This window comes from Diabrotica virgifera, chromosome 5 (assembly GCF_917563875.1).
Source record: "Diabrotica virgifera virgifera chromosome 5, PGI_DIABVI_V3a".
NCBI lineage: Eukaryota > Metazoa > Arthropoda > Insecta > Coleoptera > Chrysomelidae > Diabrotica > Diabrotica virgifera.
The window spans coordinates 215,523,656-215,542,152 of record NC_065447.1 but is presented as its reverse complement, the minus strand read 5'-3'; the positions used below and the strand labels follow the sequence as shown (position 1 = coordinate 215,542,152).

At 33.3% G+C, this 18,497-nt stretch overlaps 1 protein-coding gene and 1 long non-coding RNA gene across 6 annotated transcripts in view; one reads left to right on the top strand and one right to left on the bottom strand.

Moving 5' to 3' along the window:
• Positions 1 to 18,497, top strand: part of LOC126885284 (kalirin) — a 1,143,465-nt gene that overhangs the window by 199,089 nt on the left and 925,879 nt on the right. For 4 of the 5 annotated variants that reach the window (XR_007698367.1, XM_050651792.1, XM_050651789.1 and 1 more), the window contains 2 exons: positions 1,325 to 1,505; positions 4,916 to 5,026. Coding sequence is in view for 4 of the 5 variants with exons in the window: in XM_050651792.1 (XP_050507749.1) it covers positions 1,325 to 1,505; positions 4,916 to 5,026 (292 nt within the window). In the remaining variant the exon portion in view is untranslated. Of the gene's footprint in view, positions 1 to 1,324; positions 1,506 to 4,915; positions 5,027 to 11,615; positions 11,700 to 18,497 lie in introns of all 5 variants that reach the window. The other variant, XM_050651791.1, reaches the window with a different exon arrangement.
• LOC126885285 (uncharacterized) lies at positions 16,909 to 17,683 on the bottom strand. Its single transcript, XR_007698368.1, has 2 exons — positions 17,038 to 17,683; positions 16,909 to 16,978 (listed from the first exon to the last, which is right to left on the bottom strand). It is a non-coding gene; the product is annotated as an uncharacterized LOC126885285 (long non-coding RNA).

Here is an 18,497-nt window from a genome sequence, read left to right as displayed (position 1 = left end):
ATTTTTGCTCTGAATAAATATCCATTGTTATCTTTTAAGATCCATCACTTGATTTTTTGTGGTCTTGTCTTCTCGTATATTTTGGTTTAGTTTTGCTTTTTTATTTCCGGGTCCAGCAAGAGCAACTTGTGTTGTTGGCTAACAGTTGTAGCGGTTACTGATTCGATTAATTCCATTAAAAGTAAAATTAATAATATCCCTCCAGAAATCTCTTTTGATACGGCCGTGATCGATTTAATACGATTTTTAACTATGCGAGCGCTGTCAGCTTGTCTACTTCGCGTAAATGAAATTCTGACTGAAGCGACAGTATGGGAATGGACTAAAAGAGGAAAACACAGACAAATGTCTGTGCAAGGAACGGCATCTGGAGCATCCATACAAGTATAACATCGGATATTATAAAGAAACACTACCTGCAACATAGTGTTTCTTTATAATATCCGATGTTATACTTGTATGGATGCTCCAGATGCCGTTCCTTGCACAGAAATTTGTCTGTGTTTTCCTCTTTTAGTCAATTCCCATACTGTCGCTTCAGTCAGAATTTCATTTGCGCGAAGTAGACAAGCTGACAGCGCTCGCATGGTTAAAAATCGTATTAAATCGATCACGGCCGTATCAAAAGAGATTTCTGGAGGGATATTATTAATTTTACTTTTAATGGAATTAATTGAATCAGTAACCGCTACATTCTCACTAATTATTACCTTGCAAACTTTGCAGACCTTCACGTATATCTTCTTTTCTAATTTTGAAATAATTTATTTGGGAGTGGTTTTGTCCACTTTTGTATGTGACAAGTTGACTCTTTTGAAAGAATGTATCAATCGCCATATGCTGCTAAATCCAGCATATCATCTCCAGCTTCATTTCTAGTTCCAAATCCTAGTCATCCATGTATTGCTTCATATCTTACTTCACTCAGTACTTCAGCACATACTTCATCACTCAGTATGTTTTCTAATTAATCACAGCAAGCTTTTCTCTAAAACTCTAAATACTTCTTGATCAAGTCCTAATTTCACTGACATTATTCTGTCACTCGTTCTTACGACTTCTACTACGTTGTCTTTCATTTTAAACTATCACAATTATACCAATTCCATGTCTAGTGTTACTTTTTCTTATATACCATAATTTGTATCCTTCATCTAGATATTTCGCCCTTTCTTCTTTCCTCTTTCTCCTACTCTCCTTCTTTTCATCGTATCTACCAACTTATACTGACTGTTGACCGTGGAATAATTTATTCAGAATGTTGTTTTATTTATTTTTATTTAGTATTAAAACAATAACATTATTTTTTTTTGTTTTTTTTTAGAACTGCAGTGTTGGCATTGTCTGTGATTTTCCACCACAAGGCGGAACAATACGTGGAGAACGTGCCTTCATGGAAATCTGCATCGGAAACTGGAAATATTCCTTCAGAAATAATGATGCTAGAAAACTCTATACACCAACATCAAAATCTATACGAATCTATGTGTCAGGCGTACACAGAGGTAAATGGTTAAATAATATATAGACGTAAACATTAGTTAACAAAATATTATGTTTTATTAGTATACATTTTTTTGTCTGGCATTGTCCTATAGTTCTACGGAGCATGCGACAGATCCTCGAAGAAACAGCTTGTAATTTTTAAACCATTTTCATGCAATATTATGTCATCCCTGCATTGAAAATGGGTACAAAGCAACGTTACATGCTTTCTTAATCTGCTGCACGTAAGTCAAGTCCATTGATGACTTGTCCCTAGCTTTAGCAATACTGTGTAACCTTTTCATGCTCTTGGCTGTTTCCAACTCTGCATACAGCTTTGCAGACGATCTTCCTTAGCGTGTTACAGGGCGCTTTGCTTCCCTCTTTGCTACCTTTTATGTATCTTCCTCTCTTTAAGACCTCTCATACCTCTTTCTTCTCCGTTACCTTCTATTACACTTCATTTTCCGCCACCAAATTTTTTTGTCCCCAGGAGGCTCTGCTCTTGATCAGATGTTTTTTCTAACACTTCCTCTCCTACTCGTCCTACTTTGCTGTTGCCTTCCCACCAGTTATTGACCGTATCTTTTTTCTCCCTCTTCCAGCACTCTACTCTTGAATAATTTTGCCAAATCCATATTCTCATAATACAGTGGTAGCAATAATTTAATTATCATTAAAGATAGTAAATAATATTAAAATGTCACAAGAACGAACAATAGCAAAGTACCCCGCACAAACCTTATGGAAATTAGGTCCCAGTGGATTTCATTCATACTTTGGGAAAATACTCTTTGAAGCATCCTGATAAAAAGTTCTCATGGGCACAACTCAATCGTATGAAGGATTTTCAAGGTATAGAGGCACAAACTCGGAATATTATAAGATTTACTGGGTATTCCAATTCCCTGAGTTACTGGTTATCAGGCAACATGTAGAAGTTTGGATCAAGGAAAAGTGCTAGTAGTCTAGGATTTTTTCCTGGCTATCCAATGGCGACCTTTACTTTGACCTTGACCTTCAACGGACGTCATCTTCTAGAGTTTCGAGGGTTTTCGGCATTAAATTGATATAAACAGTTTACTCATGGGTTTTTCGGATCGCTAAACACGAATATGCCATCAGAATTGACCTCCGGAGGACGTGGTGGACAGGGCCACTGCAAGAGACGTCATCTTCTAGAGTTTCGATGGTTTTCGGCATGTAATTGATGCAAATGAATTACTGGAGGGTTTTTTGAGGTCGCTAAACACGAATATGCCACCAGAAACGACTCCCGGAGCACCTGGTTTCCAAGGTCACTGAAAGGCGCTCCTGGAGTTTCGAGTGTCTTTGGTACTACATTAATGCAAACGGATTAGTTATAGCTTTTTGAGGTTGCTGGACACGAATACGTGATCAGCACAGACACAGCAGCACCAGGTGCTCCTGTGCCTGTCCCGTATTCGTGTTCAGCGATCCCAAAAACCTATAACTAATCTGTTTGCATTAATGTAGTACCAAAGGCCCTCGAAACATCAGGAGCCCCTTTCATTGACCTTGGAAACCAGGTGCTCCAGGAGTCGTTTCTGGTGGCATATTCGTGTTTAGCGACCTCAAAAAACCCCTCCAGTAATTCACTTGCATCAATTAAATGCCGAAAACCATCGAAACTCTAGAAGATGACGTCCCTTGCAGTGGCCCTGGCCACCACGTCCTCCGAAGGTCAATTCTGATGGCATATTCGTGTTTAGAGATCCCAAAAACCCATGAGTAATCTTTTTATATCAATTTAATGCCGAAAACCCTCGAAACTCTAGAAGATGACGTCCGTTGAATGTCAAGGTCAAAGTAAAGGTCGCCATTGGATAGCCAGGAAAAAATCCTAGACTACTAGTACTTTTCCTTGATCCAAACTTCTACATGTTGCCAGATAACCAGTAACTCAAGGAATTGGAATACCCAGTAAATCTTATAATATTCCGAGTTTGTGCCTCTATACCTTGAAAATCCTTCATACGATTGAGTTGTGCCCATGAGAACTTTTTAACAGGATGCTTCAAAGAGTATCTTCTTAAAGTATGACCGAATTCCACTGGGACCTAATTTCCATAGGGTTTGTGCGGGGTACTTTAATCTAGACATAAATTGCAGCATTACAAATTTATTCTCCGTATCACATGGACTTGCCAGATAGAAAAATTGTAGAGTATATTTTACGATATTGTAAGATGTTGATATTTCTTTTAACTCACAACATAACTAAATAAAAATTGAAAGGATAAGATGGAATTCCAAACGACCTACTGTACTACAAGAAAGTTTAGTACGACAGTTGGCAATATTACTCCAGAAAATTTAGTATTACCATAAAGTTCCAAATCAAGAGCCGAAAAGCACTACCATTCTTGTGTGTTAAAAGGGCATTAATAAAATACCTTCAACCACAACAAAAGTTATAGAAATAAAATAAATCTCCAATCAATCAGTCTTATCGAACAACAAGGGTTCAGACGAAGCAGGTCTCGTAGGGATGCCATGCTTGTCTTCAAACCATTTAATTGGTAGTCTTTTTGAGACATTTTTTCACTTTGGTAGCTCCAAACGATAACCTTAGTTGTTTTAACATTATGAAAGTCGTTGTTGTAAAGTTTTTTGCTGAAAAATATTAAAATTGCTTGGATTTATCTGCGTGGGATGTTTCTCAACTAGTGTTTCCCACTAGATTCCTGGATCACTATATTACCAAACCGAAAAAGACATCTCTAGATGGGCAACAAATCCAAAGTATCAACTCAAGCAGCAATAACTCTGTGAAAATTGGCAGCAATAACTCTGTGAAAATTGGCGTGTCACACTATGAGACTCAATCATCAACAAATGGTGACACATAGAATAAGATACAATAGCAGAGATCATGAAATCACCAGCTCAAGAGGTGAAGATCACAACTTAGATCACTAGATAACTTCAAACAATGTGCTAGATCGAGATTCAAATTAATTCGGATAAAGAGGAATTGACAGAAGAACGGGTTCATGGGGAGAAAGACTGTTGATGTTCATATTCCTCTCGTTTATATCTAATTAAAGTGATAGAAGCAAAGGGAAAAGAAAAGAGGAAAAGGTTCGTGGGAAGAAAGGATTTTGATGTTCATATTCAGATGCCTTTCATCAGATGCATTTTGATGTTCCTATTCAAGCAAAGAGAAAGATATCAAATACATAAGAAACCTTTGGCTACGAAACCAGTAATAATCAATTTAAGAGGCAATGGGGCTGGAAGATGTCTGTATTCACTAATGGTTGAAATACTTGGGATGAGATTTTTTCCAGAAGGAAAAACTAGTACAAAAGAAGACAAACTATTTACACATTTAATGTATCATAGTTTAATTTATATGTAACAAAATGTTATTAAGACTGTAGATTTACAAACTGATTTGTATTAGGTATATAATTCCTACCAATCGCTACTGAACGGTCTGGACCTCATGCTACAAGTTTGCCATAACTTACCCACCAGCATTGAGGAATCGGAAAAGGATTCAAGTTCAACAAACGTAATTTATGTTTCATAATAAAACAATACGAATAAAATAGAGGTGTCTGGTCTTTCTTAAACTATATTTTTCTATCTATATTTCTTTTAACACTTGATTCCATTAATCCTTGGTTGCACCAACAAATCTTAAGCTCCAGTTTAGCCAAGCTCAGCTTATAGATAGGGCCGTTTTAAGTCTCACTTACGCTGCACCACAATTTTTGATTCTTATCTAAGCACGTCTTAACTGAGACTAAGTTTAAGATGCAGTCCACGTGGAAATCCATTGCGGCAAACTAAAAATTTATCCAAGACTCAATGGTGCAACGCGTATATTTCGCAAGCTGAGCTTAAGGCACGTCTTAAGCTTAAGATCTCTTGGTGCAAGCAGGCATATGACTCTAAACAAAAGAGTAATCATAGAAAAGGTAACCATTAAGAAACCATAATAAAAGGGAATAGTATTAATGTATTTTTGAAATGTATAGAACATACTAACATCGAATTTTTTCTGAAGGGTTGTCAAATAATAATATTCAGAGGGATGCCAAGTATGTGATGCATTCGACCGATACTTGTTGGAAGTTCATTTTATCTAACAATAAAACATTTAGTTTTTCTATTACCTACATATTTCTATACATCGTTTTTTGACATTTTTTGATTTTGACATGTAATTCATAAAATTAACATTAGATTGACGTTTATTGAAGTTTTGTAAAATGTATTAATACTTTGAATAACTAAAGCTGGTAGTTGTTTTATGTGTTTTTAAAATCTCTACAATAAAGATGGTTTTTAATGAAAAAGTGCGAAATACTGTTTTAATAATGAGAGGGTGGGTAAGGCGATAGAAAAAGATCTTAGAGTGAAGTAGCCAACTTGTTCAACGATACTTTCCCAAACCGTGTTCCTATCCATAAGACGAAGGTACAGAAAATCATATAGCGTTTTAAGAAACTGGACGAGTAAAAGGTGGTACCTGTAAGTAAGCCAAACACTGTTATAAATTACAATAAAACGTTAGATTTAATGCAGAGTTTCGTTGAAGATCCACATAGACCCCCATGAAGAGTGGGAAATCCTACAAAATCCCGTTATTGCAAGAATTGTGAAGACAATGACAGACAAGTGAAGAATATATGACTGTAGAGGTACTGATGGATAAAATTGTAACTGACGAAAACTTCGTTAACAAGATGTGTTTTCGGACGAAGCAATTTTTACACTGTGTGGTAATGTAAATCGCCAAGATTTAAGTTATTGAAGTGAGGTAAATCCACACTGGATACCTGAAAAACAAACTCAAAGACCACAAAAAATAAATGTATGGTTGGGTAAAGTGTATACTCATTTAATTCATAAAATCCTTGATAAAAGGTATATTTGTTAAAATCCCTATACAGGGCTACATCAAAGACAGAACTAGTTTTCGATCGGTTGACCGATCATCATCAGTGCAATCTTAGAATCTACATGCTAACCACCAAAGTAAAAATATATGGGTAAAAACCCTTTACAATTGATCCGTCATCGGAACATATCACAAAGATGTGAATTATAACATGGATGAATAAAATATCCAATGTTTTTCGCCCGAGGTACCAATGAGCTCTATCTGACAAGTTCACATCATGGCTGTACGGAAGCAAGCAATTTTAACAAATATACCTTTTATAAAGGATTTTATGTTTTTGTAATGGTATACAGCCAACTACAGGAAATTTTTCCTCGTGGACTCATTTAATTGGTCCGTTTTTTATAGAAGGAAATTTAACAAGCGATAATTATGATATGCTACTTAAAAATGAACACCTGCCCTGAAAAACAACTTTGAAGCCAATTTTAATGAGATATGGCTTCACAATAAGAAGGAGTTCCAGCTCATTTTGGTGTAATGTTCGTTGCTAATTATATCAGATATTTCTCGGGCGATGAATTGGTGGATTTAGTGCAGCCGATATGTGAAACACTTGTGCATTTAATGATAGAAGCATATAATTTGGACCAGATATACTCCACATATAAAGGTTCAAATTTAGATATGAGGCCATCTCAGATTTTTCCTTTTACAAAAATGGCGGGCATTCAAAATGACGACTATACAAATGTGACTAATAGCACGATAACTTTTGAACGAGACGTCCGATTTCAACCAAATTTGGTATGTAGGTTCTTGTTTTGATGTATAAGATCGTTGTCTTGAATCGGAAGAATCGGTTTACCAAAAGTTGTGTTTTTTCTGGTTTTTATGTAAAAATATGTTGTTTTTTTTTCAATTCTTTCACCATGTAGGTATATATTAATTTTTCAAAAAGTTAATACCGCCATCGAAAAGAGCGTAAACATATTTTTTAGGAAATATTTTGAACTTTTTAGTTATGTTAATTACCATTTAATAAATGCATAACATATATTCACATGTACCTGTGTGCGGCAGACTCGTGCAAATATTATAAGCATATAATTTAGACCGCATATACTACACATCTTCTTCTTCTTCAGGTGCCATCTCTGCTACGGAGGTTGGCAATCATCATAGCTATTTTAATTTTTGAGGCAGTAGCTCTAAATAGTTGTTTTGAGCTGCATCCAAACCATTCTCTGAGGTTCTTCAGCCATGAAATTCGTCTTCTGCCGATGCTTCTTCTGCCATCTATCTTTCCCTGCATTATGAGTCGCAAGATGCCATACTTCTCGCCCTGCATCACATGTCCGAGATACTGTAGTTTTCTTTCTTTAATTGTAAGTTCAACTTCCTTCTCTTTACCTATTCTTCCCAGTACTTCATTGTTCGTAACTCTATCTACCCAGGAAACCCTCATAATTCTTCTATAGGTCCACATTTCGTAACATTTTGTTAGGCGTACTTTAAGAGCTAATGATAAATTTTTGCTACATAGGGCCTTTTTCATTTTTATAAAATTAGAACGTGCTTTTTCGATTTTGACTTTTATTTCTGCAGTGTAGTCATTATTTTCTGTTATAAGTGTTCCTAGGTAAGTGTACTTTTTACTCTTTCGATCTGCTGGCCCTCTACTATCAAGATTTCGTTAGTAATATGGTTGTTTTTAATAATTTTCATAAACTTCGTCTTTTTGATATTGAGAGAGAGTCCGTACTCCCTACTACACCTTACTATTTTACTCATGAGTATTTGCAGGTCTTGTAATCTATCGGCTATTATTACTGTATCATCTGCATATCTGATGTTGTTAACTAAGACTCCATTTACTCTTATGCCGACTGTTTCATTTTCCAGAGTTTCTCGCATTACCTCTTCAGAATAAGCATTAAATAATAGAGGTGATAGTATGCAGCCTTGCCTGACTCCTATCTTTATTTCCATTTCTTCAGATGTTTCTTTTTCTATTCTTACTATTGCTCGCTGATTGTAATAGAGATGTGTTATTAGTCTTAAATCTCTTTCATCTAGGTTTTTAGTTTTTAGAATTTCCATGAGTCGGTCATGTTTTACTTTATCAAACGCTTTATTGTAGTCTATAAAACAGACGTAAAGAGAACGGTTAACATCCAAACATCTCTGTGTCAGCACGTTGAAGGAGAATAATGCCTCTCTGGTGCCCATACCATTGCGGAACCCATATTGAATGTCACTAATATCCAGCTCCAGTTTAGAGTGTATCCTGGCATGGATAATTTTCAGCAGAATTTTCAAGGTATGTGACATTAAGCTTATGGTTCGGTAGTCACTGCATTCTTTGGCATTCACTTTTTTTGGCAAACACACAAATGTTGATGTCAACATTTCCCTAGGGATGATTCCCGTAGTATAGATAGCGTTGAACAGTTCTACTATTATGTCCAGGTTTTTCTCGTTGACCAACTTTATCATCTCGCTAGGTAATTCATCTGGACCAGCAGATTTATTAGTTTTCATAGTTTATTGCCTGACTAACCTCTGATTTGGTTATCTCTGGGCCTACGTCTCCGGTTTGGCTATCTACGGATGTACTAGCTTCTCTCTGGTCATGAAATAGTTCCTCGATGTACTCTTTCCATCGTCGTAGTTTTCGTTCTGTCTCCATTATAATAACTACTAGTGATGTAACGAATATTCGTATTCGCATTCGCGAATATTCGCATATTTTTGCATATTCGCATTCGTATTCGCATTCGAGAAATTTGTGCGAATGTTTTGCGAATATAAATATCAGAAAAAAAATAATTTAAAGATAATATTATGGTGATAAAATCAATATCTGTTAATTTCTTATCTTATTTATATTAAGAAATGGTAACTTTACCTTGTATAATCACATTATCAGCCTTCACTTTATATTATTATTTGGTATTATGTAGTAAAGCTTAAGATTCAGATTTATTTACACTAAATATCAATTAAATTTTCATTATAAATTTAGAAAACATGTCAAAAATAGACACAAATTAAAAAAAAACAGAATATTCGCATTCGCATCCGCATTCGCGAATGTCGGTAGCAGATTTTCGCATTCGCATTCGTATTCGCGAATGTTCAAAAAATGACATTCGTTACATCACTAATAACTACACATATAAGAATTCAAATATAGATATAAGGCCATCTCAGATTTTGCCTTTTACAAAAATGGCGGGCATTCAAAATGGCGACTATACATATGTGACTAATAGCACGATAACTTTTGAACGAGACTTCAGATTTCAACCAAATTTGGTATATAGGTTATTTTTTTGATGTATAAGATCGAGGTCTTGAACCGGAAGAATCGGTTTACTAAAAGTTGTGGTTTTACTGTTTTTTATGTAAAAATACGTTGTTTTTTTTCAATTCTTTCACCATGTATATATTAATTTTTCAAAAAGGTAATACCGCCATTAAAAAGAGAGTAAAAATATTTTTTAGGAAATATTTTGAACTTTTTAGTTATGTTAATTACCATTTAATAAATGCATAACTTATCTTCACATGTACCTATGTGCGGCAGATTCATTTTGAATGCCCGCCATTTTTGCAAAAGACAAAATCTGAGATGGTCTCATATCTAAATTTAAATTTTTATATGTGTAGTATGTGTGGTCCAAATTATATGCCTCTACCATTAAACGCACAATAATTTTTATATTATTTGCACGAATCTGCCGCACATAGGTTCGTAGGTACGTGTGAAGATACGTTATGCATTTATTAACTGGTAATTAACATAACTAATGAGTTCAAAATATTTCCTAAAAAATATTTTTACGCTCTTTTTAACGCCGGTATTACCTTTTTAAAAAATGAATATATACAGGGTGAAAGAATTGAAAATATAAACAACATATTTTTACATAAAAAGTCGGGAAAAAACACAACTTCTGGTAATCCAATTCTTCCGGTTCAAGACCTTGATCTTTTACGTCAAAAAAAAAGAACCTATATGCCAAATTTGGTTGAAATCGGACTTTTCGTTCAAAAGTTATCGTGCTATTAGTCGCATATGTATGCCCGTCACATCGTATGTACATTTTGAATGCCCGCCATTTTTGTAAAGGGCAAAATCTGAGAAGACCTCATATCTAAATTTGAACCTTTGTATGTGTAGTATATGTGGTCCAAATTATAGGCTTCTACCAATAAATGCACAATAATTCTTATAATATTTGCACGAATCTGCCGCACATAGGTACATGTGAAGATAAGTTATGCATTTATTAAATGGTAATTAACATAAAGAAAAAGTTAAAAATATTTCCTAAAAAATATTTTTACGCTCTTTTTAATGTCGGTATTACCTTTTTGAAAAATTAATATATACAGGGTGAAAGAATTGAAAAAAGAAACAACATATTTTTACATAAAAAAATAAGGAAAAACACAACTTCTGATAAACCGGTTCTTCCGGTTCAAGAGCTCAATCTTATACACCAAAAAATAACCTATATACCAAATTTGGTTGAAATCGGACTTTTCGCTCAAAAGTTATCGTGCTATTAGTCACATATGTATCGTTGCCATTTTGAATGCCCGCCATTTTTGTAAAAGGTAAAATCTGAGATGGCCTCATATCTAATTTTAAACTTTTATACAGTAGGAAAAATGAAAGAATACCCATGAAAGAACATATAAAACACGCTGCATTTTCCTGTCACCGTGGCATACAAAAAATTTACCAGCGCAAGTACATGTAATAATTATTATTACATGTACTTGCACTGGACAATTTTCTTTGTGACATGGTGACAGGAAAATACAGCGTGTTTTATATGTTCGTTCATGGGTATTCTTTCATTTTTCCGACTGTATGTGTAGTATGTGTGGTCCAAATTATATGCTTCTATCATTAAATGCACAATTCTTTTAATATTTGCACGAATTGCACTAATTAGGTAATATTGAATGGCTTCTTAGTTCACCCGATTTGAACCCTAAATATTATTTTTACTGGGGATACTTGAAACGTAGAATTTATAAAATTAAACCAGCAAGTGTTACATAGTTAATTTCTAGAGAAACATGGAGAAATGTAATAGACCCATTCTAGCATCGTTTGGAATATTGTTAAATTAACAATAAAATTACACTAAATTCTTAATGTTACCTCTTCTCTGCGTAGTATACAAGTAAGTATGTACGAAATACTCATGGTGATGGTTTTTGGTGACAGGTTCATAGTACCAGTAAGAAACTACTTTATCAGTTGGATCATTTGGTGCAAGTCTGCAACCAACCTGGGAAGGATAAAAAACATGTAAATACAATTTCTTTTCTATTAATATTTTGATAATCTAGATTAGCTAACAAAAAGTTGTGTTATCGCCGTATTACTTAGACCTTTTTATTTTCAACCTTTAAACATTATACACTTAATATTTTTTAATTTATAGAGAAGAGATAATTGTGCCTCATAATCTATTCCTGTTATGAGTTTTGATAGGTGTAGCTTCTAGTTAGATTTGGTGTCGCATGTGCAAGTATCTTACGATAAATATGCAACTTAAAATAGTCAAAAAAAAAATCAACAATGTAGTATATTACTGAAGTTTCAAGTTTGTTATTATCAACACATATCAACACAGTATATTTTTTTAAGAGTTTACAACAGATTTTTGACGATTGACGTACTAGCGATGTTAGTCACAATGCCGACCCACAGTGGTTCCAAATACCGAAAACGTGGTCATGAACCTTTAAAAGCGTATATTGTTTATACATATTGGAATTACTTCCGTTTTTAAGGATTTTTGGCATCGCTGATTACGAATCTGGCATTATTTTTTCTGAAAAACAAAATGGCGGATCCAACATGGCGGAAAGAAATTAAAAATATCAATCAAAAAGGAAAATTTTTTGTCAAATTTGGTAGGTTAACGTAGCTGATTACAAATCTAACATTACTTTTTTTTTTAAACAAAATGGCGGATCCAATATGGACGAAAGAAGTTCGAAAATTTTATTTTAGCCGCATTTTTGTTTAAAATGTTATACTATAAGTGACTTTTGAAACTGCTGATTACCAATACATTTTCTTTATGAAGTACAATATTCAGAACCTATTACTTATGTACAACTGCCCATACATACTCAACAATCGCCAGAATCATGTAATATGCGTCATTTCCCACTTTTATATTCAAACAACTGCCAGCAATGCATAGGCAGTTATAGGCAGCTAAACCAAAGTGATTCTGTATCTTGTTACTATCTATTTTAAGATTAATAAACATTAGTCGCAGAATTATGCAGAATTTTGTACTTTTGGAATGCATCTTTAGAAATTTTTAATTATTTCAAGTATATTTTCACTATATATGCATTAACAAATTTAAGGCATTTATTGTTAATAAATGTTGATTTAAGTTACATCTTACATTACTACATACTTAAAAAAGAAGAATCTGCTTTACAGCGATAAAATTAATAAACTACAAAACGTTTTACAGCGTTTTCAATATACGAGTTCTTTTTCACTTTCTCTGCCGGCCAAAATAACCCCGGACATGGTTCACTTGTTCCTGAGTTGTGAACCAGAATACATCCAGTCTGATCCTCATACCTGCTTATTAGGACTCTACGATAGTATGAGAAAACAACTGTAAACATGAAAATCCCTAAATAGGGACTCCTTTTTTCTCCTCATGACCACGTTTTCAGCATTTGGAACCACTGTGCGACCTCTCGTTGATTTCGGCTGAACTAGTTTCGAGGGTATTAGTATTGTCAAATGATTAGAGCACATGCATTTGAAACAAGTAGGTAATATTCATTATTTATTTTTACATGTTTTCAATTATTATATCATGATGAAACATGGAACGTTTTAATAAAAGTTGGCGTCGATGTTGTATATAAAATTAAAAAAACATGTAAAAATAAATAATGAATCTTGCCTACTTATTTTAAATGCATGTGCACTCACCGTTTGGCATTAAAAACTCCCTCGAAGTTAGTTTAGCCAAAATCCACGAGAGGTCGTCATTGTGACTTAACATCGCGAATATAAAACTTCTACGTGGAATATACCCTCCTCTGTTAATTTATTCATTCAGCATATAGAGCGACGGAAAATTTATGAAATAAATTAAATTTTTCAATACTAAGCTAATATATGGAGATGGAGACAAATGCCAAAACAGGTCACTTTTTATTTGTAAATTATGATTTTTTGACAATATATCATACTAGTGGCATTATCCAAATGGGCGTAATGACGTAATTGACGATTTTTTTCAATGCAAAAGATAATAATTGATGATTTTTTCAAATACAAAAATTTATTTTCGTTTTGTAGTACACGAAATCACGGTTTTTGCTCTAAATTTAAAAGAACCGCTTGGATAGACATGAAATTTGGCATACACATAGCTAATATTATGCGAAAGAAAAAAGGGATCTTGTGACGATGTGTGCTTTTACCCTGGGGATGTTTTTTTTTTCGACAAACTACTTACTTTTTCAGTTATTTGCAAAAAACCGCCTAAAAACGTGTTTTTTTTGTTGAAAAATGAACATATTTACTTGCAAATAATTCGAAAAGTATTAACTTGCTTAGAAAAAGTATAAAGTTGCTTAGAATTGGCCAGTTTATCCATTTCCGGACTTATTTTGAACGTGAACCCCGAGAAGGGGTGAAACTTACCCCCATAGCAAAAGCACACAACGGCCCACTATCACTTTTCTTCTTTGACATGTTATCTACTTGTATGCCAAATATGTATGAAATATGTATGCTACATATGTCAAGTGGTTGTTTAAAATTTGGAGCAAAAACCATGATTCAATGTGCTAAAGTTGCTAAGGGCAACCGACACAATAAATCACCATCGTAAAGAAAAATACATCTCCACTCCACTTCAAAACAATTTTTATACATTAAATAAAAATGATCTTTATTTTATATCATAAAATAAAGATCATTATATTGTAGCTATGTCTACGAAAAACTAACAAATCTTCTTACATTGTGTCCTCATACATCCAAGTGATTACAAAAAGTTAGTGTTAATTAAGTGTTAACCAGTTAAAATAGTACAAAATGGGTTATGGTGCCTGTATCACATCACAAAAACTATTAAATTTTACAATAAACTTTGTTTCTATAAAAAAGTGTTGAGTTTTGGAAGACGAAGCTGCAAAGTACAAAAGTATAACACAATTTTATATCTAAGCACGGTAATCTTTCCTGAACTTTTTTTGCATGTTTTGCATATAAAGAGTAGAAGTATTGTAAATCAAGTTTATATAAATAAGTTGTGTTAGCTCCTATTATTCCATACCATCTATTTCTTATATTGACCTCTCTCTTTTCAAATATCATTATTGTTGGCTTTTATTTGTTAATTTCTCCGCAATTTGCAATAAAAATTACTGTAAAACTTATCTATGATGTGTTATATATCTACATACAAGTTTTATGCACCTCTGACAGCTGTCATTTAAATCTGCTGTAACTTAGAAATCTTATTTTTTTCCACTATTTTTCTTTATTTCGTATCTTCTAAATTATCTTCCATATAGATAAAAGGCATTATATTTAATTTCGATTCAGGGATCATTACCATCTTTCTATGGACCATTTCGAACTCTTTTGTTCTCATCAGGAAAGCAACTGTAATGATGCTCTCAGATGATCAGGGCATCATTACAGTTGCTTTCCTGATGAGAACAAAAGAGTTCGAAATGGTCCATAGAAAGATGGTAATGATCCCTGAATCGAAATTAAATATAATGCCTTTTATCTACCTACCGTTTTTACTCACATATCGAGTACTAGGAAGCAGATTTGTTGATCTTTACCTCGGTGAATTGATATTATGTTGTGGAGTGCAACTATGTAGACTCCCCATGTCTATACATTCATTACCCTTTATTCCTTGCAATTTTTAGAAGGATGGGAATAGGTATAAGAGAGAATCTGTTTCCGAATTAAGAAATCCAAAGATTTTATTATTTTTAAACATTTATTTGTTTGAAAATGGAGTCTTTTGGGTTTCGACATTTTGTATCTTCCATATCTCTGCCATCGCATGTTTTTATTTTTCTGTGGTCTCCATATACCTTCCTCTTAATCTATTCTTAAAAAATTTGTTCTGTAATTTTTTTCTATCCAATTTTATTTTACGTATAAACAATGAAAATGTTAAAACACCTCAATCTTCCAGAACTTTTCTAATTCGATTTTATGTGAAAGAAATAAAATAAACAACTTACAATCAATTTATTCTACCTAGGATAGAGGTCTGTCTTTTTCTTTTTGAGTTTAGCTTAGGCCTACCACTGATGGACTCTTATTGACGAAACACGTTATAATGCATCTTTAAAATGATTAAGTATCGTTTACATTTTTATTTATATTAACTTACTCTTGGTATTTTTGTTTATATGGTTTATAAAAGTAGCTTTATATCTAGGTCATTCAAGTTTAATGCTATGTAAGTCCTTCCTGCATGGCAAGCATATCCTTTGACTAGCTGATCTGTTTACATCACAGCTATTTTGTGCAATTTTCAGACACCACTTTCACTGTTGCCAACAGAAAAACATCAAACATTAACTTTAGATTACTTAACTTTTCCCTTGAACATTTCAGTTCAGTATTAAATATATTTAAATATAAATCACAAATTATTACATTCAATAAATAACATTTATTTACACTTACGCAATAAGGTTAAGTTTTAATATTAAGTATACATTTTGTTATATTAGCAACCTGAATTTTGACAATAAATTGCATCAAAATAGCATGAAAAATAGAACACATTCTAAATTTTCGTCTAGCATAGATATTGAGTATGTTCGCGGGGACAGTCGGGGACTAGTCCACGACAAGTGGAGAATGGACACTTTAAAATAATATAAATAATGCCTTCTTCTTCTTCTTCTTCTTGTGCCACTCCTGTAGGGAGATTGGAATTCATCAAGGCTATCCTGACCTTGTTTACAGCTGACCTAAAGAGTTCATTAGTGGTGCAGCCAAACCACTCTCTCAAATTCCGCAACTATGACATTCTTCTACGGTCTGAATTCCGTTTTCCTTCTGTTTTTCCTCGTATTATATTTTGAAGTAATGCGTATTTATGTCCTCTCATCAAGTGACCCAAATATTCGAGTTTTTTCGTTTTATCGTTAACAAAATTTGTGGGTGTTTTCCTATCCTTCGTATTACTTCAAACTTTGTGATTCTTTCAACCCAACTTATCGTCACCATTCGACAGTAGCACCACATCTCGAAACTTTCAATATTTTTTATGTTGTTCTGTTTGAGAGTCCAGGTCTCTACACCTTACAATAGCGTGTTAAATATGTAGCCTCTTGGCATTCTTAATCGTAATCGTAGAGGCGTATATCTCTGTTTTTTATCATCTTTATGAAGGTGGCCCTGGCAATTTAGATATGGTTGAAAGACTGATAAGTTTGTACACACTTGAATGAATAGAGGAAATAAAAAATGTAGTATATCAAAGTGTGTAAATAATTTATTTCTTTAGCTGAGCGCTTTCGACATAAATGTCATCATCGGAGCTAATGCTAAAATAAAAAAAGAGGTCTTGTAAGAAAAAGAAGTACAAAACTCTTTTTTTACTTACGTCAATTGTTAAAAAAGTACCGCTACAAAATTGAGGTGTTAACATTTGCATCTTGTGAAAATAACTTTTGGTTGGATATCCTCCGTACAACCCCAAACAGCAAAAACAGAAAAACGGCCACATTACACGTTACACAAACACAAAAAGAATTTTTTCATGGTATAGGTATCACCCATCCATTGTTGGCCTAGTAGAAACAGCTGACTGACAAAGTCGGATATTTAAATCTGCTTTTATCTGTTCTGCGTTGACGTATGACATCTGACATTAAATTCTGAATAATTTTAACATTTTTGAAAGAAAAATTAAAAATTTTTAAAAATTTTTTAAGGAAATGTACCTTAGATGTTTGTACTAATCAACTAATAAATTAATTGATAACATGATTGATTTTAAGACTAATTGGCCCAACATACATACACACCTTGTCAGATAAAAAATAAAAACAGGAAGTAATGAGGAAGATCAGTTTTTAATGGTGAATTCTCAAATTCAATATTCTAGGAGATATTAGATCATTGAAATTATAGATTGAGATAATATTAGATTGTTGTTGTTATTCATCTTTTGTAAATTATGTAAGTCATTGAAATGACCTTGACAGAGTGTATGGATATTTTACTAAGTTGAATCGTTAATGTTTATAGTAGAAATATTAAATGCTAAGATGTTAAAATGAGTTTATTCAGTTTCTACTGTTGTAAGACATTGATAACAAACCAATAGAATAGTGTTCAGTGGAATTCAATTCTTAACAAAATAGTTTCAAACACTCTTGTTGTTAAGTGTTTTATTTCTAAAGTTCTCATTACTTGATGATATAAGTATGTTATGTAAATATCTGTAATACAACAATGTATATATAAATCCGGCCAATAGACACAAGTTTTCCTTATTTGTATTTTAAGTTATAAAATTAAATGTTAAATATAAATACACTAGTTTTTATATATATTAAAGATTGTATGAGGTCACTACTCCACTGTCTCCCATAGATACTTGAATAAAGGTTTATAATTACAATTCAAATTGATCTGAGTATTGACACAAAAATCAGGATTAGACTTCATCTCTCTAGAAATCTCCAGGTCCTCCAACAAATTCATTAATCTATAATTTTTAGATGGAATGTTATGCAATATTTGGCTGTCTTTAGTGGGAGAGAAGGAATGATTGGTAGAATTAACATGATAGCCAAAGTTTGATTTTTCTGGAGTTCTGACATGCTCCTTGATTCTTTGAGAAAGGGTTCTCATTGTCCTTCCAACATAGGTGGTACTGCAGTCACCACAAGATAGCTTGTATATGCCACTTTTATTTAATTTATCTATTTTGTCTTTGGTTTTACTAAACAGTGATTTGATGGTATTTTTAGTTTTAAATGAAATTTTGAGGTTCTCAACTTTATTTGAAATTACACTTGAAACTTTATCTGAAATTGGCCCCAAATAAGAGATAGA